Source organism: Ruditapes philippinarum, unplaced genomic scaffold (assembly GCF_026571515.1).
Source record: "Ruditapes philippinarum isolate M1 unplaced genomic scaffold, ASM2657151v2 ctg280_1_1_1_1, whole genome shotgun sequence".
NCBI classification, from domain to species: domain Eukaryota; kingdom Metazoa; phylum Mollusca; class Bivalvia; order Venerida; family Veneridae; genus Ruditapes; species Ruditapes philippinarum.
Genome location: NW_026858315.1, coordinates 89,945 through 114,843, shown reverse-complemented (window position 1 = coordinate 114,843; position 24,899 = coordinate 89,945). Strand labels below are relative to the sequence as shown.

General features: G+C 32.9%; 4 protein-coding genes across 7 annotated transcripts; 1 reads left to right on the top strand and 3 right to left on the bottom strand.

Moving 5' to 3' along the window:
- Nucleotides 1-80: 80 nt before the first annotated feature.
- Nucleotides 81-7,510, bottom strand: LOC132752784 (uncharacterized). The gene is made up of 6 exons (XM_060743166.1): nucleotides 7,373-7,510; nucleotides 5,030-6,724; nucleotides 4,321-4,413; nucleotides 1,379-3,532; nucleotides 879-1,001; nucleotides 81-357 (listed from the first exon to the last, which is right to left on the bottom strand). The coding sequence occupies exons 1-6, from the start codon at nucleotides 7,450-7,452 to the stop codon at nucleotides 183-185; spliced, it is 4,320 nt and encodes a 1,439-aa protein (XP_060599149.1). The 5' UTR covers nucleotides 7,453-7,510; the 3' UTR covers nucleotides 81-182.
- Nucleotides 7,511-9,469: 1,959 nt separating this feature from the next.
- Nucleotides 9,470-10,414, top strand: LOC132752791 (zinc finger protein 816-like). The gene has a single exon (XM_060743176.1). The coding sequence runs from the start codon at nucleotides 9,470-9,472 to the stop codon at nucleotides 10,412-10,414; it is 945 nt and encodes a 314-aa protein (XP_060599159.1).
- LOC132752783 (mammalian ependymin-related protein 1-like) lies at nucleotides 10,407-15,612 on the bottom strand. Of its 2 annotated transcripts, XM_060743165.1 has the most exons (8): nucleotides 15,456-15,589; nucleotides 15,110-15,214; nucleotides 14,232-14,385; nucleotides 13,824-13,934; nucleotides 12,816-12,891; nucleotides 12,104-12,262; nucleotides 11,356-11,462; nucleotides 10,407-10,675 (listed from the first exon to the last, which is right to left on the bottom strand). In XM_060743165.1, exons 3-8 carry the CDS (start codon nucleotides 14,382-14,384, stop codon nucleotides 10,634-10,636), a joined length of 648 nt encoding a protein of 215 aa, XP_060599148.1. In that variant the 5' UTR covers nucleotide 14,385; nucleotides 15,110-15,214; nucleotides 15,456-15,589; the 3' UTR covers nucleotides 10,407-10,633. The 2 variants fall into 2 exon arrangements, with proteins under 2 accessions (XP_060599148.1, XP_060599147.1); XM_060743164.1 differs by lacking the exon at nucleotides 15,110-15,214 and having other exon boundaries at nucleotides 15,456-15,612.
- Nucleotides 15,613-20,025: 4,413 nt separating this feature from the next.
- Nucleotides 20,026-24,738, bottom strand: LOC132752782 (uncharacterized). 3 transcript variants are annotated; one of them, XM_060743161.1, is made up of 5 exons: nucleotides 24,593-24,738; nucleotides 23,782-23,968; nucleotides 23,294-23,404; nucleotides 22,205-22,280; nucleotides 20,026-20,183 (listed from the first exon to the last, which is right to left on the bottom strand). In XM_060743161.1, exons 2-5 carry the CDS (start codon nucleotides 23,932-23,934, stop codon nucleotides 20,026-20,028), a joined length of 498 nt encoding a protein of 165 aa, XP_060599144.1. In that variant the 5' UTR covers nucleotides 23,935-23,968; nucleotides 24,593-24,738. The 3 variants fall into 3 exon arrangements, with proteins under 3 accessions (XP_060599144.1, XP_060599145.1, XP_060599146.1); XM_060743162.1 differs by having other exon boundaries at nucleotides 23,782-23,942; nucleotides 24,593-24,735; XM_060743163.1 differs by having other exon boundaries at nucleotides 23,782-23,935; nucleotides 24,593-24,734.
- Between the last annotated feature and the right edge of the window lie 161 nt (nucleotides 24,739-24,899).

Sequence of the window (24,899 nt, the reverse complement as noted above, 5' to 3'; positions counted from 1 at the left end):
CTTGAAAATGTACAATAGTCTTTTTCTGGATGGGGCACCCATTTTGGCTAACATGTTTGACTAAAACTCAAATACAAACAAAGAATATTAGCCCTTTATTAACGATAGGCACTTTGCATTGATTTATGCCAAATACATGTACTTCGAACGTGTCTCTCTAAAACAAATCATATGTTACGAAATCACTCCATCTCTATACCAAGTCTTCTAGTTGGTAGTAGTTTACTCTCATCGCACTTATGGTGGGCTCTTATAGGCTGGCAACCTCTCGCTACAGCGGATGGTTTTGAAACATCGGAACGCTTCGATTTTCTCTGCTTCTTGCGTCTACGATAAGACATGTCAAATGAATGATCTCTGGAAAAGGATAAATAAAAGATATCACGCTTGATACAAGAGAGTTAACAGAACCTTTGGTAGCTAAACTGAGTAACCTTTTAATTTTACTGTTTCTTTGCCTGTCTGTTTGTGTGTCTTTATTTTCTCCACCTAGTGCAGCTAGCTATCCTATAAACACTATATTAACATATATGTGTGTTTGTTTGATTGGGTTTTACATCACACCGACTTAGTATAAGTCATATGGCGACTTTCCAGCTATGTAGAGGAAAACCTCAGGTGTCACTTGGTATATTATTTCAGACATGACAGGCGTCTGCGTAGAACTAATTATTATTTTCTGTTAGCTAGCTGGATAGCTTCTTTAGATAAAAAAAATGCAAAGTCCCTGTCTGGATTCGAACCAACAGCGGTTAGGGGCAAGTGGTTTGTAGTCAACGACCTTAATCAATCCGCCACGGACGCCCAATCTACCTATATATATGCTTTTCTATCCAGTGAAAAGATGGAACATAGTATAATATTAAGATCAAGCTAACCTAACGATCAATGTTGATCCATCAACAATATTTTCGCTTAAAGAAGAGGTGGACGGGAAATCTGCGATATGTAACTCAGTAGCTGGATAAACGGACTTTCTCGTTGTTATGATCTTAAAAGTCCTGGAAAAGAAATTTAGGAAATAAATACATGTACTTATTGAATCAGACTTCTGTCGGACATCTACACGCATAAGCTTTTAACGTTAAGATGTGGTGCACATTGGAAAACGTTATGGTTTTTAAATTAATAATGCAAAGGCTTTAAACAAACATGGCTTACTGAATTATAAATAGTGTCTCAAACTGAAATATCTGTTTTTTTCTGCCGGTTATTATTTTACTTAAAATATATCTATATTACGTCTTATTTTATACGATCTATATGATACAATGTATTAAATTTTCATTAACATGGCAATGATTGTATTTTAACAAGTTAATGTTTAAATATGCACTATGTGATTTAAAAAAAAAAAGCATTATACTATATTTCTTGCCTTCTAGTTGGATCACAGCGGTAATGCTGAATTTCTGTCACAGTTGATATCAATCGGGGTATACTTATAGCTTTTGGACAACCAAGCTTCGTCGGTTCCAGATCTGACAATTCCCCAAAAAATGTCTCATTTACTAGACTAGATATTGCCCTAGGATTATAACATTTCCCTTTTATGCTAGAGTATAACTGGAAGGATGTATCAATCCGTTGAAGGAATGATTCGAACATAACTTTTGGAAATCCTTTGACGTACATTCCAGGTTGTGGATATTGACCAAAATCTACACCATCAAGAAGAAAGTTCTTCAATGCTATGCGTCGTTTACAGCGTTCAATTGCCGATAAACCTGGCATGTCTTCCGCTTGATACCAATGTCTAACCAATTTACAAAAATTTGCTTCTTTGTAAAAATTCAATGACCTCATAGCGGACTCTACTTCTGAGGAGAATACACGTTTGGCATATGCATTGTTCTGTTTATCAATAAGATCAATCACAATAGCTTTACTGATCACATTATCACCTAACTCTGCAACAGCGTGCCAAGCTTCTTTGCGTATACCCTGTAAACCGTCTTTGCAAACTTTAACTCTTAAATTGACAAATAGATGGTGATAATCAACGCATCTGTGTTCCAATTTTTGCCTTGTTTCATTCATTTCTGGATATGAGAACAGTTTGGTTTCTCCTAATCCTTGAATTTGCATCTTTTCGCAAAAAGGGGAGGAATTCAGCCACTTCTTGTATTCGGAATCGTATAAGATGACAGCGTACAAATTGTTCAGTGTTGACTTTGGTACACACTTCATACTCCGCTCAACGACATTTGCTGAAAAATATCTTAATGATTTCATTTGTTTAATTGTTTTCTCTTGCGTTATTTGATCACAGCTACCGATTACTTTGCTTAGCCCATTGACTTTTTCCAATATTGACCATGACTTTCTTATATAAACACCTTTCAGTTTCTGATAATGAAGAGACAGATAAATGAGACTATTTAATTCGTTGTGTGTTAGTTTTCTTAAAAGCTGCACATTGTTTATACATGTTTGTAAATCAGTTATTGATTTTCCATTCCACCGTTTACTAATAGACTTCTGCTTAGAGTTTTGAAATTCACAAAGAGCAGTCTTTAATTCGTTTTCAGTAAGCACGTTTGAAAATGATACATTATTTTCACAATTGTCATCGTGAACATTGTCATCAACAACTACAGGAACATTGCGTGTATCTTCTGTACAAGAAACTATTTCATCTGTTTCTGTGTCATTAATTTCTTCAGTTATTAATGTTTCTAATGCTTCATTTGGTAAACAGGATAAATTATCACTTTTAAGATCAGTGTCAATAGCGCCCTTTTTACAAATTTCATTCGGGCTTCTGCTTCTGCGTATAGCAGTCATTAATCTTTTTAGTTTTGTAGACGATACAGTAAGTGAGTTGTTCACCCTGACGTACTTGATATCTTTGATAGTGTCTTGTACTATCATTAAGTCTTTGAAGTGTTTGATGATTTCTTTACGGCTTACTTTCGAAGCGTTGTCGTATACATCACGCTGAAGCTGAATCAATGTGAGGGGCCTGTCACTAGAATCCCTCGTCGCAAGTTTCAACCACTGACCATCAAAACTGCTACACACAACATTCATACCTTTCTGAAAGCAATGTTCTAAAATATCTTCATGCATGTTTCGCATTGGCTTTACTGGTAGACTGTATCCAGCCATAGCATACGCCACTGGAGTGGAATGTGGTACTTCCGGATCCCAGGTGCGGTCAGTATCACTAAGCAACCAAACTAAAATTTCGGTTGCCTTTTTTCTACAAATCTCGTGCACTTCTCGGACGGCGGACACTGCTGAATTCATTATAACATCTATTTCCGTCAATTTTTCAGTCTCATTCAAGACAGTTATTGGAAACAAGTAGGGCGAATTGTCATTAGACTGTGACGTTTGGGAGCTAATACCTTTTACAGATGGTATTTCACAGAGTAGTTCAGTTGAAGATTCCCTGTACTCTTTCATTTTTTCAGCAATAGATTTACTTGTCTTCGATAGTTTAGTCGGCCTTTTCAAGTCTGAACCATTATAAACTGTTGTTACCTCAGCCAAAATCATGTTCCATAATTCTGGGTCGAAACTTGCCCTATTGATAATAAAGGTAATGATTGTTACATAGGTTCATAAAATACTTTAAAGCGACTCCACTGCGGTTCTTTTTTACAAGAAGAGATCGAAAACATTGTTCAAGTATTTTGTAGGACTAGATTTATGTCTAACCAATAACGCTCAATCCGTTTTACAGAAACAACAAATTTCACTGTGCAAATTGGTCCAAAAAATGAAAGCGTTGCAACGCTTTAAGCTTAAATTACTTTTAATTTAAATAGGCCAAAGATCGACAAAAAATCGATTGTCAGTTTTATACCATGAATAATTATATATCATCTATTGCTTGGTTTCAAAAATAAGTGTATCAGTTGATTTAAAAAAGATTTTCAAAGTTTATTATTTAAGGCTATTGGACCTTAGTGGAGTTGCTTTAACGGATATACGTTTATACTTCTGAATATTTGTTTGCTATTTCCTACCGGAAGAAAATAGAACTAAAAATAAATATATTTGTGATTAAAATGAAAAGAGTGGTTCTTTGAATTCCAAATATGTACATAGTTTTATTTGGAAATAAATGTAAAAGATGGATCAGAAATAAATCAAATGAGTTATATTTTCTGACCAGTAACAGGATATAAATGGTAAAAGGCTGTTAAAAATTTAAAACAGATTGCTTTTTCAGACTTGATGAGCCTTGATGAGCCTTTAATATTTTATTTCAATTATTATTCTATGTTTCTAAGTATTTATCAAGATGAATGAGGAGCATTTTTCGGGGCGGATTCACTCCGCACTCCGATTGTTAAAAATAGAACGTACATAAATACAGTTGAGCTTTCTTCTGACCAACATAGATATATCATCTTATCAATGCGCATACTCGCCATTTCTGCCAATAGTTGTGGAATATACCTACAAACAAAATGTTTACAGTGATAATGATAATATAAATAATTTTAGCAATTATAATAATCTAAATATCAATCTACAAGATAATACTTAAAGCTACATTATCAAAAGTCACAGCACAGACATCTTCTATGTTCCAATATAACCACTGTTCGATCAACTTTAATGTAAAAATACATTTCATCAACAACAAATTAAAACGTTCACCAAATTTGTCATAACACTATTAGTTCATTACTGTTACTCTTTACTTTTAAAGCTGCATGTCTCCAGATAAGCCAAAATATTTCAAGAAAAACAAAATTTGGGAAAAATATACTAAAATTTTAAGAAAGGTTAAACAAGTCAAGATCCAAGTTTGACTTTACATGTTATGTGCTATATAAGACCGATTTTGAAGTATTTATAACCATATCTTTACTTCGTTACTAACGCAATAAGGACTGTTTTTCCAAATTTGACTTTTTTATGGTAATTTGCGTGGTTTGTAAGTGCTGTTTGCAATATGTCAAATACTTTATTTGTTCACCTCACAATATTTCACCTTTAGATATATTTTCAAAATTAACATGAAAATTAGCATGCATTTGGAAGCATGCTACTTTAATTTGATTCTTACCGTAACGGTATTTCATAATGCACTGGAGTCTTGTATTCTGCCTGCACAGGACACTTGAATTCACAGCCAAACAGAGGTGAAGGTAAGCAATCACTATTTGTTTCCATGTAACATAAACTGCCATCTGGTGATACCATCATGAATGGTTCACTATTAAAATCAACTGCATGTGCACCTTCTTCAATGTATTTGAGATCATGATAGTAGAATGGTAAAATCTTTGATGCTAAAGTCGCTATGGCGTGAATCTCTGACTTTGTGCCATGATCTAACCTATGCTGTACTTCTTCTGAGAAAGTCTCATCTTGTTGTATTCCTTTTACAACACGATCAAAATGAGATTGCTGTTTTTTCAATGTATCTAAACCCAGTGCTCCATATAATGTACTACCAGTTATTTTGTATTTTTTCCTGTTTTTGAACCACTCGTCAGATCGTTGTTTTATAAAGCGAATATTCTGCTGCTCATTCTGAGGCAATTCATTTACTTCTTTAAGCCTTATACAGTTATCCTGCCCACTGATATCTATAGTACTTTCAGAACTGAAGGTATTAGTAATGCGTTGTGATTGCTTAATCGCTGATCCAGTTTGAAGAAGTAGATCATTTATATGCAGAAGCCTTTTTACTACTGACCGTATTTGGAATATCTGGGCTTGCACACTGCTGATGGCGTAAACTAACCTAGACTCTCTCCACTTTTCACCAGCCTCTTTCTGGAACCTTTTCAATGCCAGTGTCTGCTTTAAAAACAGTTTCCGCATTTCTACTATACGAAATGATATTGTCTTAATTATTTTTTCCAAACGTTCACACTTTTCGTCATTGTCCAGTTTGCTCCAGCACTCGTGAACCCTTTCAATTAAGTTAATTTCGTTTTCAAGACGCTCCTTTGTTTGATTTAAAGTTTCAGTTTGTTCATGCCCAAAAAGATCCTGATCGCCGTTTTCTCTGTTTAAACCTGGTGCCAATTTCTTGCCATCTACACTTAGAACATAACATTTTTCCTTGGATCTCAATTCTATACCTTGCTTTATTATACCAGGACGAATTTCCTTTGGAATTGCAGTTTCTGTATTTACAAAGCTATTAATGGCAAAAACGCTTGGTACTGCAAAATTTATGGAAGTGTTTTGAGGCGTACAGGTACCACGTTGTTCATTAAGAACTTGACTTGAAGATTTTTCTCCGCTCATAAAACGAAGAGCTTTCCCATGAAATAATCGGTACATTGTTTTCCAAAAAAGCATGGTTTCAGGTGGATACTTCATTTGAGATGTATTGTCTAGAGAGTACCATTTGGCCACATCAAGCAAAAGTAACAATGATATATTATGTAACGGAAACTTGTTTGTGGCAATCAATCGAAGAAACTGACAAAATTCAACAAGTTTACCAGCATGTCCTAAATTTGAAAGGATTGTTGGAAGTAATTTAGTAATTTCCTGGCAAAGTGACTCTTCTATGCCAGTCTCAAACAACACTTTTTTGGACTTTGGTGGTGTTTTATTCCTGGTCCAGTTTTTTGAAGGAGCGGCTCTAAGTTCGTCGCTATTCGGACAGACTGTGCTTGAAATATTTTGTGGCGTCCATGATGGGTTGGTTGCTCTCGTTGTTGTTTCATAAATGTTCTGTACAGGTCTCTTTTTCGGATGGTGTAGCCACAATCCTGAATTCCGTTTACGTTTTCGAGATCTGTAAAGAAATGCAACTGTTTAAATAATTAATTAATTTATTCATTAATTTATAAATGCTAAACCAAAATCATAACAGATTTACTTAGGTTACTCGGCAAACTGTAAAACAGTCTATTATAAAAATAATTTAAAACACTAAGCCGGTTCAAATTATTAGTACATATTTACAAAATTAAATTGGTCTGACCAATAAACTTTAACCTATACTAAAAAACCATTAAACGATTGATACAAATAAAAAAGAAAAAAAAACAGTCGTGTGCTTAGAGGGTACCTGTGCGTTAAAAAAATGAGCGAGAGGTTACCTGTGACATAAAAATTCAAACACAGAGAGGTAGCCCGTGCCGCTGCCAAACCGAAAGTAGGGTGTTTTTATGTATTTAACGTTCATTTTTGACTAATAACTGCAGTTTGTCAAAAGATGATAAATAAATGAACACATGTAACATGCATGGTGCGTATATAATCAAATAACTCGTTCGTTCCAGCCCGACAAAATATGTCGAGGCGATAGCGAGGCATGACATGTCGATTTTATGAAGCTTATTTTGAAGTTGCAGTAATTGAAAAATTGGCACATGACAAAACAACACATAAATAAAACATTCTAGTGTTCCGTGGTACACTACTTTACCACATGACTTACCTCTTTTCATCAGTAGAAGGAAAATAAGCTGTATGAGTATCCATTGATTGTTTGTTTTCAGCAAAGAGTGGCCTGTGCATGATCGGAGAGGGTACCGTTTCAGTAAATTTCGCAAAGAGGGTACCGATATGGATATGCACCGTGCGAAAGTTGAAGCTGGTTCAATAACATCTGTATTATGACCGCAGGAAAAAAAAAACTCTGTTGCTCCCTTTTTTGTAGATTTACAGAAAATAATGGCATAAATGACCATTTTATTTCTAGAAAACATTGAAACCTATCCCTGACTTGATTTGAAGCATATATAATGAGGGATAACTGGTTGATACTAAGTTAGTTCTCATATTATACCTTTATATCATTAAGACTTATACTTAATTTATTGTCATATTTATTACCCTATCATAGTTGCTAATTATTCCACACTGAGATTCTGACATAGAATGATTTAATGAAAATTGTGACACTTTGAAGATTTCTAATTTAATTAATAACTGTCACTGGTGTGTTTAAAATTCTCTCTTTTGCATTATTTTAGAGAATTTATAGTTAACGCCTTAAAAGGAATGCAAAATGTATAAAAATGTTGCCCTTAAGAATTTTGGCCAAGAATTGAAAAAAAAATCGCTTTTACGTCAACATAACCTTAAAAGGTATTTAAACTCGCCTGTCTTTTGGTCTGTTTATTTTAATTTATTGTAAAGCGCAAACAAGACATTTTTATGTATATATTAAACATAGTTAAATTTGTACACTTAAGACTGCTGAATTTATCTCCCTTTTAGGTTTAGTAAAGGTATGAACATGTACACGACACATTGTATAATAAGCAAGTTTTAACTCAATAGCTATTTATACTTTATACCATATTTTCTTAGTCTAGAGATATGTTGAAAAAAAACTGGAATTTATATATTTATACTTAGAAGTCTAAAATATTTAGTTAAAATTTTCTCATTGTATATTTTTTCTTCAAATAATTTGTAATATAATTTTGGTATAGTATAGATTGCTAGAGCTACGGGTCAAATAAATGACAGTCAGGCAATATTTATCGACCTTTACAAGCTTTTGATTCGGTTTGGTGAGATTGGTCTTTGGAAGAAATTAGATTATCATAATATTAATGGAAAGTATTTTATCTAATATTCTAACATATAATTATAATAATATAAATCATGCGTTAAATCAAATTCTACTATGTCAGGTTTCTTGCATATTATAATTCTTATTTGTCAATGAAAATGAATTCATCGAAAGTTCATCATGTTAAAATAAACTAGACATAAAATAACAAGCATACATATAACTATTACATTAATAACTTATTTGACATTGGTAAGAATATGTTGCTAAAGAAAAATATCAAATACATTTGTACTGGTTTTATTTCAGCTTGTTAGTGTTAAATGTGTAAATATTAAATCACGCAAACACCCTCAATTAGTCATAACTACTATATCAGCTTTGATTACAGGGGGCGCACTTTCCACAGTTTGGAGTTAACAAGCGCTTATACTCAACGTGCAATTTGAGTAAAGAGTGTTGTTAAAATTTCTGTTTATAAACAAACACATCAAATTGCTTCATCATTCAATCACAATTCGTCATAACTCGACTTATTCATCATTGAAATAATCTAACAATAATTAGATAATTAAAACATACAACAAATAGTATTGAAGAGCTGTAACATTGATATAAATATTACATACGTAAATTTTATATTACATCAAGGTAAGTTTTTACTTTGGATACATACATAATTGGAATTATGGCATAAAATAAACGGAGAAAATAGGCTAGAAATAATCTTGGACTTTCGATAAATATAAAGACATATTTTATATCATCGTAGCATAGATAAAAAATATAATTATTCTACATAATGTCACGATAATCAGTATCACTGATGTTTGGGTTACTGTGTAAATTTTCTATTTTCAGTAAAAATTAAATTAAACATAAATTTATCGACAAATGTCTGTTAAGAATAAGACTTAAATAACAAATATATGAACAACAGTTCACAAGTATTCCACTCGGCTTAAACTGTATGTATACTAAGCATTGAATATATATATTTTTTTACAGAAAATGGAAGATATAATGTTACATATCATGCAGCAAGCTGCAGGGATCAAGCTACCGGGACAGGATTTCCCTCTAGATCTTACACAACCAAAGTTACGTCAAACATGTGATAGCTTCGTCGATCAAACCGACTTACGTCCCAGTTGCGATTCGAATATTGAGTTGGAATCTACAGCGCCCGTTCGTGTAAAACAAACAACAAACGATCTCAGTCGACGGACACCTCATCCATTTTCAATTGAAGCACTTTTGGGGGATACAGAAAGCGCAACAAGATCAGCTCCCGCGCAAGTTTATAATTACCATTCTACTACTTGTTGCTTAGCAACAGAAAAACAAGCCGCATCACCACAAGTTCGTGAAGTGTTAAGAATATCATATTGGTGTCATGCATGTAACAGTTTGTGCAAAGACGAAAATGACTCACAAAGGCACCAGTATCTTCATTATATGCAAGGTATGAAATGTAACTTGAAGAAAGAATTGTTTCATAAGAATGGATATGTTACAAAACACATTAACATTGACGAAAAGCAAATTGAATGCAGCCTTTGTGATAACAAGATAGTTGCCACATGTTTCTTTTCTAAACATCAACGTCTTCATGAGGGTCATTTTTGTGATACATGTGACCGTGAATTCACTAGTAACAGTCTCCTGCTAGATCATAGGAATATTCATACCGGAAGTACGTCATTTTACTGTAAGACATGTGACCGGAAATTTGCCAAGAGGTCTTCACTTACACAACATCAGCGTTATCACCGTGACAACCAAAGATTTAAATGCACATACTGTTACAAGTCATTTAATAGTAAATATACTCGAACTGTGCATGAAAGATTGCACACTGGAGAAAAACCATTCAAATGCCAGGAACCCGGATGTACGAAAGCTTTTCCGCAGAAGATTCAACTACAACTACACATGAATACACACATGAACTGAAAGTGATATTTATCATAATCTCAGCTATATGTTTATACATAAAGCTAACACTACTGTACAGTGATAATTAATTGTTATTGTAGTCATAAATATCAGATATCAAGTTTTTATTACGTTTTAAAAAGTAAAATAAACTGTTAATGTATATGTAAATTGTCTATTTTTAATTATTTAAGCCTATAGAATGCACACATTCTTGTATCCCCTCACATCCTCGCGTCACCCGATTGACCAGTACAACCCATGCTTTTTCGCCATTATCTGAAATAATAAGAGCTTGATGTTTTAATCGATTACTCTTTGCATTCAAAGATGACATCTTACAAGTATATACCGCTATCAAGACATTTCGACCCTTTCCGCACCGAACTCAATAGTATGAATACTTGGAACGGAATTAGCCGCACAATATAAACATGTAAACAATTAGTAACTTCATGCTGCATTTGTTGAGTTGATTATTTCATTGTATCGTGTACAATTTGATTTGAATTTTATCTGAGATGTTGTAGCACCAAAGATTACCGTGAAAATATTGTTGACACATCTGATTGAAAGTAACAAGAGCCGTAGCTATTTATCTAAAATTTATACTTAAAAAGTACATTATTCATGTGCTCATGACTACATGACTTTAGAAACCGAAAATACAAGAAAATTACTATTGAAAATTGTTTATATGTGAATTAAACTGAATGTCTTGAATAAATACTGATATACAAACGGAAACGAGAAACGGATGTCAAATAAACATTCGTTATTCGTTACTCGTTATGATTACATTGTCTGCTTTTTCACTGAAAGTCACTAGACACAAATTCCATTGCGTATTATTTCCGAGACGATAAAAGGCAAGGTGTTCCAAATGGTTCGGCCGTCCTAGCATGGTATACAAAATTCATTTCCATGCGTAAAAAAAGAGATAATGATACTAAACTTACCGTCGGAATACTCGTGATGTTGGTGCAGCTTGATGGAATATCGAAGACTGACTGGTCTTTTATTCCAAGAGTTATGTCACTGAATGTCTTAAAACTCAACTCAGATCCTGAAAAATAGGTTGTCAATTCCGAAGGTTTCCAAAAACAGTTTTAGATAAAACAGAATTCTAGAAAAAAAACTTTTTGTCTTTAGATTATATTCTTTTCGAATTTTAAGCAAAAATTTATTTAAATCTGTCATTTGAACTATCAACAACAAAATTACTATCACTGAAATGAAACACCATTCATTATTCTACATAGTGTAATTAAAGGGATTCCACTGAGGAATTTTGACATGATGGGCCATGTAATAACTCTTTTGTAATAAACATTCCGTTTGACCTAGGTCTAGACCAATATCTTGTGTGCAAAATGTCAGATCATTTTCTCATTCCGTTTTTCTGAATAATAATTTTAGTTGTGAAAAATGACCCCAACTTAAAAGCGTCGCAACGCTTTTCACTAAAATCGGACTAAGAACATCACCAAAATATGACTTTAAATATATTTCTTTACTACCTTTGGCATATGTTTCATATGTGCCAAAGCTTATCTAGTCAAGAAATGTAAATTCTATGTTTTAAGGCTTTTGGATCTCAGGGGAGTTCCTGTAATAAATGTGGTTACTTCAGACAAATGATCAAATAACAAATGAGTTGAAGATATTACTATATTAAAGTGATGGTAAATAATTGAATTAACAAACCAGCTTGTGATTGTCCATAAGATGCTTGATAAACGGGGACACAGTCTGCACGTGTCATTGTCAAGTAGCTTGTTTTCGGGCCTGAAACTACGGCGTATATATCCACGTCAACTTTGTCCTTAAATCCGTAATAGGTCTTCTTTGCTAGAGTAGCACTATCTGTAATATTTGTTGTTGTTGTTTCAGAAACATTACCGTACAAGTTAGGTTACAATTAAGTACATAAAAAATTGTCTTGCATTTGGAAAGTTTAGAGCTAAATATCCATTTTATCGTTCAAGTCACGTTGCGTGTATAAAAATAAATTGAAATATTGTGTAAGATTGTGAATCTGGCAAAAAATCACAATTCAGTGAAAATGTCGACAAGGAATGTCCGGCTTGCACGACAGCACGACATTTGTTGTCAGTTGAGTTGTGGACAAACCTTTTGTCGACGTTACATTCAGCACGACATTCGCGTTCGGTTGAATGTCGACCTGGACTTTTCTAGCGTAACATTTAGAATATTGAATACCAAACGAGACCATGATACTTGCACGACATTAGGTATAGGCTATATATCCGACACACAGAAGTATCTAAGGCATTGATTTCATTTAATCGAAATCAACACCATTTATAAAGGAAGAATAACTAGTTTATCTACCGGTCACACATTGGATATAATACAACTTATCTAAATCATTTAAAGACAGGTGATACCAACCTACCTGGGACACAGATTGGATTCCATGGTGGTAGTTTGTATGTCTTACATGTACCGCCCTCAGCTATATACATGATGTTCTGATAAAAACAAAACAAAACAACACAACACGCAATCAGTGACAGTAGAAAGAGAATCAAATGAAATCTTACGTATACACGGATCTTGACTTCCTTTAGGTATCTTCTGAATATATCTTACCTTTAAATGTACACACGGACTTTTATGTTTGTAAATATTATTGTATTATATACGAGATGATGTAAATTGTACAAATCTAAATAAAGTATCAGTTCTGTTCTGTTATTAAAGAAGTAATTATATAACAGACATGTCCTTTGCAATTATAAACACTGTCCTTATTCTCATGCAAGATTCTTAGAATTTCCATATTTAAAAATAATCCATAATAATAGCCTGTTAGAAGTATATTCTATGGTTCTATTTTTGCATCGTTTGAAAGAAGTTATTTATATATTTATTTACCTAACCAAAATTATGTAAAGATAACACTGGGGTATATGCAATATAGAACACAAGCAGAAATATCACTGCATTCACGACTAATTTATTCAACATCATGACATGAGATGTCAATAATGCCAAAACGATACCTTTATGATCAATGTATGGTCATATATAGATTTGATATAGTTATCCGAAACCTTTTCTAGAACCTGACTTCTTAATCCTTTGGAAGCCAAAACGATATCGACTAGGACCAACCGTCGCTTGATCGTCTTTTAAAACAAGCTGATAATTATATTACAATTATATTACAAATATTCTCTTCCAAGTTCGTACAAGTACGATCAGGTTGCACGCACGACATATGTACACTCATTTCCAAATTCATTATGATCTTAACCGGACAACCCGTCCCATCTCCTACCTATATACGACCTATAGCCAGGTAGACCATCGAGTAAGACAGACCAGTCCCCGACCATGACCAATCGAGTTGATGGTGAGGGCTCAGCTGAAGACTTCCGATTATCTTAAATCAAGTTACCTTGTTATATAGCTGTAGAATCTGTACTTTGATCTGGTACCCCCCAGTATTTACTATCGAAAATGAAGCGATTCTTTGATTAACTCCATCAACTGACAACTTTTCTGTTATCTATGATAAAAGTAGAACATGATCAGTTATTATCCAGTGACAATGGTTCTTGCCAAAGAGTTTGTTTGCGAAGAAACAGTAAAGAAACATGTTGCTGACCATACTGTACGACTTTGTTCAATTGTTATTTCAATTAAATTTAAAAGACGGCAAATAATGTATAGTAAATAAAACTGTTATCACACGTTTCTTTTGTAATTAAAGCTTAGTTTAAAGCATCCGTAAACTTTTTTGTTTCATTTTTATCCCGAAATGTGTTGTTTTCTAAATCTAAACATCAATATAAAGTCTACACACCTCATTAATGACTGCTGTCTTTGATCCTGGCCCAACTAATCCATCTCTTTCAAAGTTAACAGATTCCCATGTTACAGGATAGCAACAATATTTTGTTTGTCCAGGAATAATGGCAAAATAAAACGCCAAAATGTATGCCAACTTAAGATGCATTCTGAAATAAATGCAGTTTATTACATTTGTATTGTATTAACCCCGTTTCAATTATTTTGACATTGACAAAACATATGACAAACGTCAATAGAGCACATTTATGAGCTATGGAAATGAGCATGATTTAACCGTTAGTGACATGTTACCGCACCAGTATGCAATTTAATACGAAAGACCGGTGGGGATATTTCAACTTCATGAAATCCCGATTTCAACTTAGTGAAATTCACAATTTTAACTTAGTGAAATTCACAAATTTTACTTCGTCAATTCACGTTTTCAACATATGGAATTCACGAATTCACGATTTAAACTTCACAAATTCACAATTTCAAATTCATTATTCAAGTTCTATATTTCACGATTTCAATCTCATGAAGTTGAAATCGTGAATTTCAAAACATGATTTCGCGAAGATGAATTCGTAAATTTGGAATCGTGAATTCTGAATATTGAAATCGTGAATTCATAAAGTTGAAAAATTGTGAATTCGTGAAGATGAACCCGAGAAGTCAAGAAGTTGACATGTCACCACCGGTCTTTCGTAGTTTATGCCTAGAGTATTACTGTGATTACTTACGTATGTCTTCAAATGCGCTTTTTAACAAAATGTCCATGTACAAGCAAAAAAAAATATATACTACTTTATTATAATTACATGTATACTGTTTTAAAGGAGTAGAAGTAAAATTATGAAAATAGTGCAAGTAAAGGTAGCTACGCACCTGGATAAAGCTTTATACCTATAAAACTGTTGTTCTTGAACTACTCAATCGATACTGTATCAGTTTGAATACAACGATGTCATCACAATCGTTGCATGAAAGTCACTTAATAAATATATATATTGAGTAGATTGATCTTGCGAAATTATGCAAAATGTAATATAAATACGTGATTTTTGACAAGGTAAATAACAAAAGTTTACTTTTATTACACTCCTTGCAATAACGATATGTAAAGGTACTAATTGTAAACATAATTAAATAGCGCCGAGGTCTAATATTTCATGTATTATCAAATTAAATACAGATTATTTCGATTTTAAGCAATTATTATAAAAAAAGATACCTGAACATTTTGTCTACCATCCATGAGATTTGTCATATATTTCAACCTCAAGCCAGTATAAAACACAATTATATCTAAATATAGATTGTAACTCGGGTGTAACATTACTACCGGGTACCCAGGTAGCATGCTTCACTCGCTTTACACGTTGTATGATACATTACAATGTGCATTGGTAATTTCTAAAAATATCTTTTCTTACAACAAATAATCGATTCTTAGTTTTAGTCAAAAAAATCAAAATATACAGAGCATATTTGTTTTTAGTGTTGTTGTTTTATTAATGCCTAACGATGAATTACAAACAATGTATAGGTGCTAATGCATATAATATACAAAAGCCGTGTGAACTTAATTACAAGGCCCAACGTACAAAATCTTGAACGTATTGTGAAAAAAAATAAAGGCTTTGGACGTTGTCAGTGTTAGGGTAGCTTGTGGTCAAATTTTTATTACCCTTTGCGCATTTTGGAGTTAATTTAAAACTATACCTTAATTTGTATTGGTATCGTAACTATTATAGGCAAAATTTTCCTATTCAATCATCATTTAAAATTTTATCTTTCATTTCTTAATAGGAATCAGCAAAGAAAATATCACTAGCGAGAAACAGCAATAAACTTGTTTGTCAAACCATTTTAAATTTCAGGTAAGAAAAATCAATTTTAGTTATTCATTTATTTAAACTACAGTTTTGGTTTGATTTTTTTAATAAAGCTCTAATAATATCAATAATAATTGAATGTATGGATGAATATGTAATATGTTTTCAATATGCTAATTTGAAAATTGTAATTTAATTGAATAAATATTGAATAATTAATCTTTTCCGATATTTCAGGAAAATGGAAGGGCATTGATGTCACATATTATGCCAGCGGCTGGAGGAAAAACGACCCGCTGAAGACATGCCCCGTAGATCTAAACTCTACCAAAATTATTTGCGGCCAAACATGTTGATAGCCTTTGATGGGATCATAACAGACTTACGTGCAGGCAGTGGATTCCCAAAGACTGAATTTAGGGACAATGATTAGCTGTCCCCAGTCTAAAAGAACAAAGGTCCCAGTTTCTTATTCAAACATCAAATTTGGTTATACATGCTCAGGAAAAAGCATTGGATTTTGAAAATTCAAACAGGTACATGTTATAAGAAATAAACTCCTCATTTCCGTTCTCAAATTGAAGCTTTTAACTTTGGTGATACAAAACGCAATCTTAAAATACAACTGAACCGTCGACGCCGGCTATTGTTTAACAAATTATCACAAGTGCGGAGAATTTCCAGTTAGGACAAAGCGGACCGTTTGAATAACTATGATTCAGCATTGGTTTTAGTAATTTATTGGTTTTGCCACGCTTGTTAAATTCTTTTCTGGTACAGGGGACAATTTACGGATGGCACAAGGCGACAATCATATCTGCAATTATTTATCCCAAGGGGGATTTAAAATTTGGGATTTGAAAAAAGGGAATTTAAACAAAGGGGAAGCAGGGGATAGGGAAAACAAAGCATTTTCACAATCAACAAGGGAAAATGTCCCAAGTGTGGTTTGGGTCCCCGTTTTAAAATTGTTGTTTTGGGTTTTTTCTTTTAAAACATAAAAGGGGATTTGCATTGTAAAATTCCTGTGAATTTTTTAACAAAAAAATTCCCGGGTTCCTTTCCACCTTTTTAACCCACATAAAATTTTCCATACCGAAATACGCCATTTTCCTGCAAGACATGTGGACCGGAAGTTTTGTGAAGGGAGGTCTTCACTTACTCAGCATCAGCGTTATCACCGTGACAACCAAAGATTTAAAATGTACATACTGTCACAAGTCATTTAATAGTAAATATACACGTGTAGTGCATGAGAGATTGCATACTGGGAGAAAAACCATTCAAATGGGCAGGAACCGGATGTTCAAAAGCTTTTCCCGCAGAAAATTCAACTACAACTACACATGAGCAATCATATATAGATGATGGAATTACAAATATTTACTGTAAGAAAATACAAACATAGTAATACACAAAATACTAAAAGCTGTTTACACCTTTTGTAATTGATCTATAGTTACTGGTATATGTTAAAATGATATAAAAAATAAACCGAGTATTGATAGAATCTAAAAAAAAAAAAATGGGGGGGGGGAGTTTTATATATATTTAATTTTTCGTTCCTTTCCTTTGTTTTTTTTTTTTTCCGTTTCTATTGTTTTTAATTGTGTGTGGTTTTTTTTTTTTTGCATTATCTGATTGCAATTTGAAAACAACAAAACAACATTGCATTTCCAAAAAGCAAGTTCTTTGTTGATAAATAAACGATTTTACAATGTGGTCATTATTCTTATCGACATACAATGTTATATGGAATTTTGGTTAAATCTTACTCATTTATTTCTAATTTTAAGCCATTTTTAGTTTTGACTTGTTTAAAAAAACAGGTATTAAAAAACATTTATGATCAAATTGACACTGTGCTAAGTTAAAAAGAAACCTATAACACATGTCTACTCCACTCAATAACATTATCATGCAATCTTCCGGTCACATGTCTTGCAGGAAGATTATTTATGTTTATATTAATAAGTTGTAAAGTAATTTTGTAGGTTTAGTATGTGCTTTAACTCGGTAATTAATCCATTTCCCAGCCTACCCATCTGTTGTGACCCGGCGTTGTTGGTAGGTAAGTTTTTTTATTCTGATTAATGTTTTTAAAATCAGATTGAATGTATACCTATGGTGGGTTGATTTCTTGCCATGTCGTATTTTTTGCTCCGCTGAGCGCCAGGCGAAATCACGAAATACGACAAAGAGGTGACTATGTCGCATTATCTTGATTATCTTGTTTTCAGAAGGAAACACTTTTGTCATATTAGTGTGTTTTTCGTCTGGCCCCCGCGAAGCGAATATACGACATGGCACAAAAACAGCCACCAGACAAACAAATTCATCAATGGTTTTAGGGTAAATTAGCTAAAATTTGTCCACTTGACAACCCTTTTTATACCCATAAAAACATATTTTTCTTTTCCTGTTAGCATTATAGCATTAATTTGGCTGTCCGGATTCACTACGATAAATTAATTTGAATACCTTTGGGTAAAAGAAATATTCCAACAGATATTTATATCTACGTACAAAATAGACAAAAAAAAACACAAAATTATTATTTTCAGTTTTTTAATACTTTAAACCAATAAACACAAAATCAGAAAAGCATTATTATAGTCAAATTACATGTTCGGTAACCTCGCTGTTCGCATTTTGATAACAATAAACATCAATAGCTAGCTGTTATCTGTGTTTCTGTTGTCTATTGTCAGTTACAATCCGTGTTTTTGGAACATACATCTGTAAAAGAAAGAAACTGACGAAGTTAAAATCTCTTAAGATGATAACTTTTGCTCCCGAATAACTTGCCATGTTCATTAACAAAAAAAAAACAACAACAACAAACAAAAACAACTGAGAGGACCATTTTTTTCTGTGTGTTTTTTATAAACGGCAATATATATATATAAAGAGATAGTTTGTATAAAAATAAAAATGTCCTTTTGAACCTTGACCTTTTTGCCATAAACGAGTATGGGTGGGCAAGACTAATCAAGGTTTTTTTCTCTCAAAAAGCGGGAGCTTAGAATAAATTTATAATTCGCAAAGGTTAAGGTTATTAACGTAGACTTTGCATTAAAGAATAGAGATTTAACCGTTGGGTGTACTGTAGCGTTGGTACATATTGCTGGCACAATCAAAAACACTGTTTTATCCTTGATCCCTAGAGTAATATTCGTGTATGATTTAAAGCCCAATCCCGACACTGAAAAAGAGGAAAAGTTGTGTATATTTTTGATATTACCTCAACAATGAGCGTCTGTATAATGTATGTGTCTTGGATGAACTGCACATGTTCATGTACTAGTGTTTTATATAGTTCATATAATGTTATTATTAAAAAATAACACGTCTTTCAGGGGGGATAGTGCATATTAGCACACATTAAACCCCCGAGGGTGTTTCTTTTTAGTTCAAGGGTTGCTTGAAATGTCCTTGAGAGACATGTGTTACGAATGTAATTTTTCACCGCTTTGCATTTTTTATCAGGGGAGAGAAACTAAAACATTTTAAGTTTTCTTCAGTCTATATAGATTACTCGCCCCTGGGGAACATTGCAAAAGATATTCATTTTCAGGATAAATAACACCATGAAACGTGACATAAGGCTATATAGTAAAAGGTTTTACGTGAGGTATAAACAACACAGAAAACTATTCTGATGAAAAGCAGATTAACTTCATTAAGGGAATAAAGGAAATTATTTCTACTACAAATATGAAATTTTGCGATGAAAACAACATGGTTGAAAATATTCTCACATGCTTGTAGCACGTGTGCAAATATTGATGATTATTTCAAATTTAATAAGAAATATTGTAATATCTATTTTAATTCATATTCTTCCTTTTTTGATAAAATACGCTATGCTCTTTACAATTTAGTAGTATGTCTAAGTTTATTTGAGTCTAATCTCATTTAGAATGGCCAAAAAGAGTGATAAAATGTTGTAAATACTGACCTCCTTCAGGCCGTCCCATAAGCAGACTGGTACATGGGCGTGCAGTCAGCAGACGATACTGTCAGATATATAGTGTTAGGCCCGGACTGTATACCATATATGTCTATATCAATTTTATCGTCGCCAACTCCGTAGTATGAGTGTTTTAGAAGTGTTGCACTGTCTTTAAAAAGGAAAAGCTTGTATTAAAACAAGATCAAATAGTGTCATTGAAACGTCGAAAGGTTGTTGAATTTACATCCAAATTAAAGATATCTAAAGGTACATTATGCATCAGTAATCAATATTCTTTTTTATTTAATAATTCTTTAGAAATGTCAAATTTGTGTTAAAGTAATGTGTTTATAACGGATTAAGAACATATTAGATGTTGAACAACTAAAGAAGTAGCACTGAAGTTGCAGTTATGTGTTGTAAATGTAGCAAAATGTAAACTAAGTAGTATTTTGGCTTCCATACAAAATGCTAAATCACTATAATTATACAAATTGCCAACATTACAAAATCAGCAAAAGAAAGCTTAATGTATATAGCAAATGAGTATTTTTATTTGTTTGGGTCGTCAGACCAAACATAATGGTAGCGAAATTTCAGAGTCTAATGCTGTTAATTGCAAATGCCGAAAGTAGTCCACTTTTTTGAAGCGGTACTTCCTTTTATATGTACACTAACGCCGAAAAATTCAGGGGAGATCACTGCGTAAAGATGGTCAAAGACAGGCACATTAATTTTCAAGCAAAATAATTCCCGAATGGTCGAAGATTTCTAATATTGTTTTATTGTATTTTCTGATCGAAAATAAGTAAATACAAAGCGGACATTCAATCTCTGACACAGAAGTTTACGACAAACCTAACAACAAGTAGTTCTCAAAACAGCTTAAAACTAGCGATTTAAAAGAAAGAAATATTTTTATTTTGTTACAAGTATCCAACAAATTACAACGCATTCAAAGTTTAAAAATAGCGTTGGCTTATAGAATTGTCAATAAATGCACAATCACAAATTACGCGGATGAATATGATTTTATCAATGAAAATACTATTTTTAGCGATGTCGATTACCGAATACTACACAAACCGAGTAGTGGAATATATCGCTTAGTGAGTGAGAGGTCTGGAGTTCAAATCCCAGTCGAGGAAACATTTTTGTTTTTAAATTCTTTTTTAAGTGTCTTTGTTAAGGAAGTAGCCATGATATACAAGGATAAAGTGTGGCTGTCGTAAAAAATGAACATAAATGATTTTTTGATGCAACTCTAGTTATGCAGAATTCCGTATGTATCAAACTCTGGTGCCTTGCAAAATGAATTATAATACATAAAAATAAACTTATACAGGAAAATACATACAGATATACAGTACGATTTAGATTGCAAAGATCAGAAAATACCAGAGAACTTGCAGCCCTTTGATTCTTTATAAATATACATGCTTATAGTAAGCTCCAGGATTATTTACATCTGTGTTAAACAACAGTTAAAGTCGTTACAAGCCCTAATTTAAAATAATATGGTTTTCTTCAGGCCGTTCACATATAAATTCACCGTGGCTGAAGAGTTTTCGCGCTCGCTTAGGAAGCGAGAGGTCTGGAGTTCAAATCCCAGTAAAGGTAACTCATTTTTTTTTTCAAATTGTTTAATTAAAATAAACATTGGATTGAATATCAATGTTGTAATTAGTCTTATAGCCAATTTACTACAATTAAAACGCTGGAAAGCATTGGTGGCACTATACATATAAACTCACAACCTGTACCTTTCTTACATTCTGAGACCCCAACAAATTGAAAACTGTACCAAGATATTAAAAGCATCTTTAAGTCGTCCAGAGATTTTAATGTTCATTGGTTACTTACCAAGAAAATATCCCGTATCGATTTGTCCGATAAACTTCATAATTATTAAATATGATAGTAATAGATAACGGATACAACACTTGTGGAACAGAAGATTTTAAAGACATAGACACACCATAAAAATGTTTTCCGTAAAATACTCTGAAATATCATTGACAAACGTTCATGTTTTATTTAAGTACTTTTTTATAGTAAGACAGCTGTCGATGTCCAACAAAATGTCTCTGTTTATCTGTGTGATGCGCCATAGAAATTGAATTACTATTTCTGTTTTTAATTTCTTACCTGGGACACATTTTGTTATTATTTCTGTTTTTAATTTCTTACCTGGTACACATTTTGGCGTCCAGGGAGGTAACTGTGTCTGCTTGCATTCTCCACTCTGTACTGTGTACATTACTCCCTGCAGTAGCAATTCATCACATAAAATACATTACATAACATTAAATAAATAGTACAAAACAGTATATCAGCAAACAAAAACAAAGCCCAGTAAAGTACAATGGGCCCTTACAACATCTTAAGCATTCAGAAAAGGCGCCGAAGTCAAGACCATGTTGTTTTATAAGTGTCTATATGGCAGTTTTTTGTGTACTAAAATTATAATAATCGTCGATACGATCAAGCGTAGATCTTTATTTCCTGTGTCTCATACTTACCAAGTATGGTTTGAATCACATAAAATAGCTGGTCGTTTTCCGAATATTTGATATACCAAATAAGTGTCGATGCGACCATCTGAAGCTCGACATTTTCGTTGTCTTAAATACCCAGTAGTTTTTCATACGACCACCTATAGCCTGTTTTTTCCGTGTCTTACACAATACCAAATAAGATATTAGGTATATTATAAAGCTCGTAATTTCCCTATTGTAAACACCAAATGTAAACACCAAGTGTCGATTAGACAGCATAGCGTGATAGTATACCGTTATCCGTATATAATATATACCAAATAAGTGTATCTGTTAAAAAAGCTAACCATTTCCTACATCTTAAATATTTCAAATATGTGAAGTTATCATAAAGGTCTCCACTTTCCTTACCTTAGAATGTACCAAATAAGTGTAAATATGACAATTAAAGGCCGCCATTTTCAGTGTCTCATATACATGTATAACAAATTAGTGTAGTTTATACAAAGGCCGCCATTTTAGTGTTGTTTTTAAAGATTCTAAGTAAGTATACCTATGACAAAGTTCCTATTTTGCGTGTGTCTTATATACCAAATAAGTGTAGATACTACAAAGGCTGCCATTTTCCCCATCTTATATAAACCAAATGAGCATCGTATGGCCAGGAGCAAAAGAACTGCTTCGAGGAACTACTGAGATCTGGAAATGATCACAGTTTGGCGAGTTTACACACTTAAACGGTGAGTCATAGAATCCTTACACTTAATGTAATGTAATTTACCTTATCAAAGAGTTGTACTATCTGTACATTGACTTTGAATCCTCCAGAATTCAGTGTTGATAGTGAAGCTATCCTGTGTCCGTCCCCGTCAACTGACGTCATTTCAGTACCCTGTGATGATATCAAATTGTTATAAATTGTTTAAAGCAATTCAGATTTTTATTGGACAAGGACACAGCTAGAAAAAAGGTATCCCGAAAGAACGTCCAAAACGTTATGAATATTGAAGGCTCGGTTTGATCAGGGTCTTTTAAAATTTCTATTTGAAAGACCCTGGTTTGATTTAGCTTGTTCACGAACGGTAGTAGTAAGTGTTACCGTCTTTAATCCCCTATCACCGGCTAAAGCAGAATATTATTTATTAAGTACAAAATGTAAATATATTTGATGCATATTTAACATTTGTTATAATAAGAATGATTATATATGTTCAGCATTCGACCGACATATTCTAATTTTACTGTATTAAAAAGTATGTATAAACGAACCTCAGTAAATACTGCTTTCTTTGTTCCCGAGGCAACTTGTCCTTCATGAAGAAAGTTAACGGATTCCCAGGTCACCGGATGGCAGCAGTACTTGGTTTGTCCATAAACAGTGACAACACATAGCGCCACAAGGCTCAGCAAACGTAACGCCATTCTAAATGCTAAGTCAAGATGAAAATTGACTTGACTTCATATAAAATAGAATCAAACAGTTCATTATAATTTTGTTTTAAATGTCGTTTACAATGTATTACCTCGGTAATGTTGAGTTCCTGACAAATTCGAAAAAAAAGAAAGATTACTATATAATTGTATTACGACTTATTTTGCCACCTGTTATGTGAATGAATTATTTCTAGACGAAGATTGAAATCATGATAACATGTATGATAAATGTCAAAGTGATAGCATAGGAATTACTTTTGAGGAATCATTTCTACTTTTGAAATTTCAAGCGATTTAATGCACCCTTCAATGCGATACCTCATATTCAACCTGTTAATAAGCGTTGCTTCTATCCAGATAAGCTAAATACAACATATACAAGCGTTTATGAACATTACACGGAGGAGACGTTGAAATAATGAACAGTTAATATTTGGCATACCTTATAAACACAGTATGTGGCACCACAACTCATATAAAATATCTAAACAAGGCATCATTTATTAAGTCTGTAATTAAACGTTTTTGTTCACGTGTTTGCAATATCCCATACAAGTATATCTCAATATTAATGACTTTTCTAAGATAATGAACATATATAAGTTAAAATATGACAAGAAATTTCATTAATATGTAAACAACTTACCTGTTTATAAAATCCTTCGATGTATTAATATTGTAGTATCTCACATGAGTATACCCGCGTTGGAATCTAAATATAACTTAATGATAACTGATAACACCGGTTTATAATAGCTGGGTAGTTAAACAAACCAATGTCCTAGTTTTAATGTTTAAATGATTACATTTCACATGATATCACATGAAAGCTTGTAAACTTCTCTAAGCAAGAAGGAATGATGATTTAGATATTATTAACAACACAGTAAAAGGATAGAAGCCCGGCCTACATCTCAAAATTTTGGGCGACTTTACTGCATGTATTCTAGGCT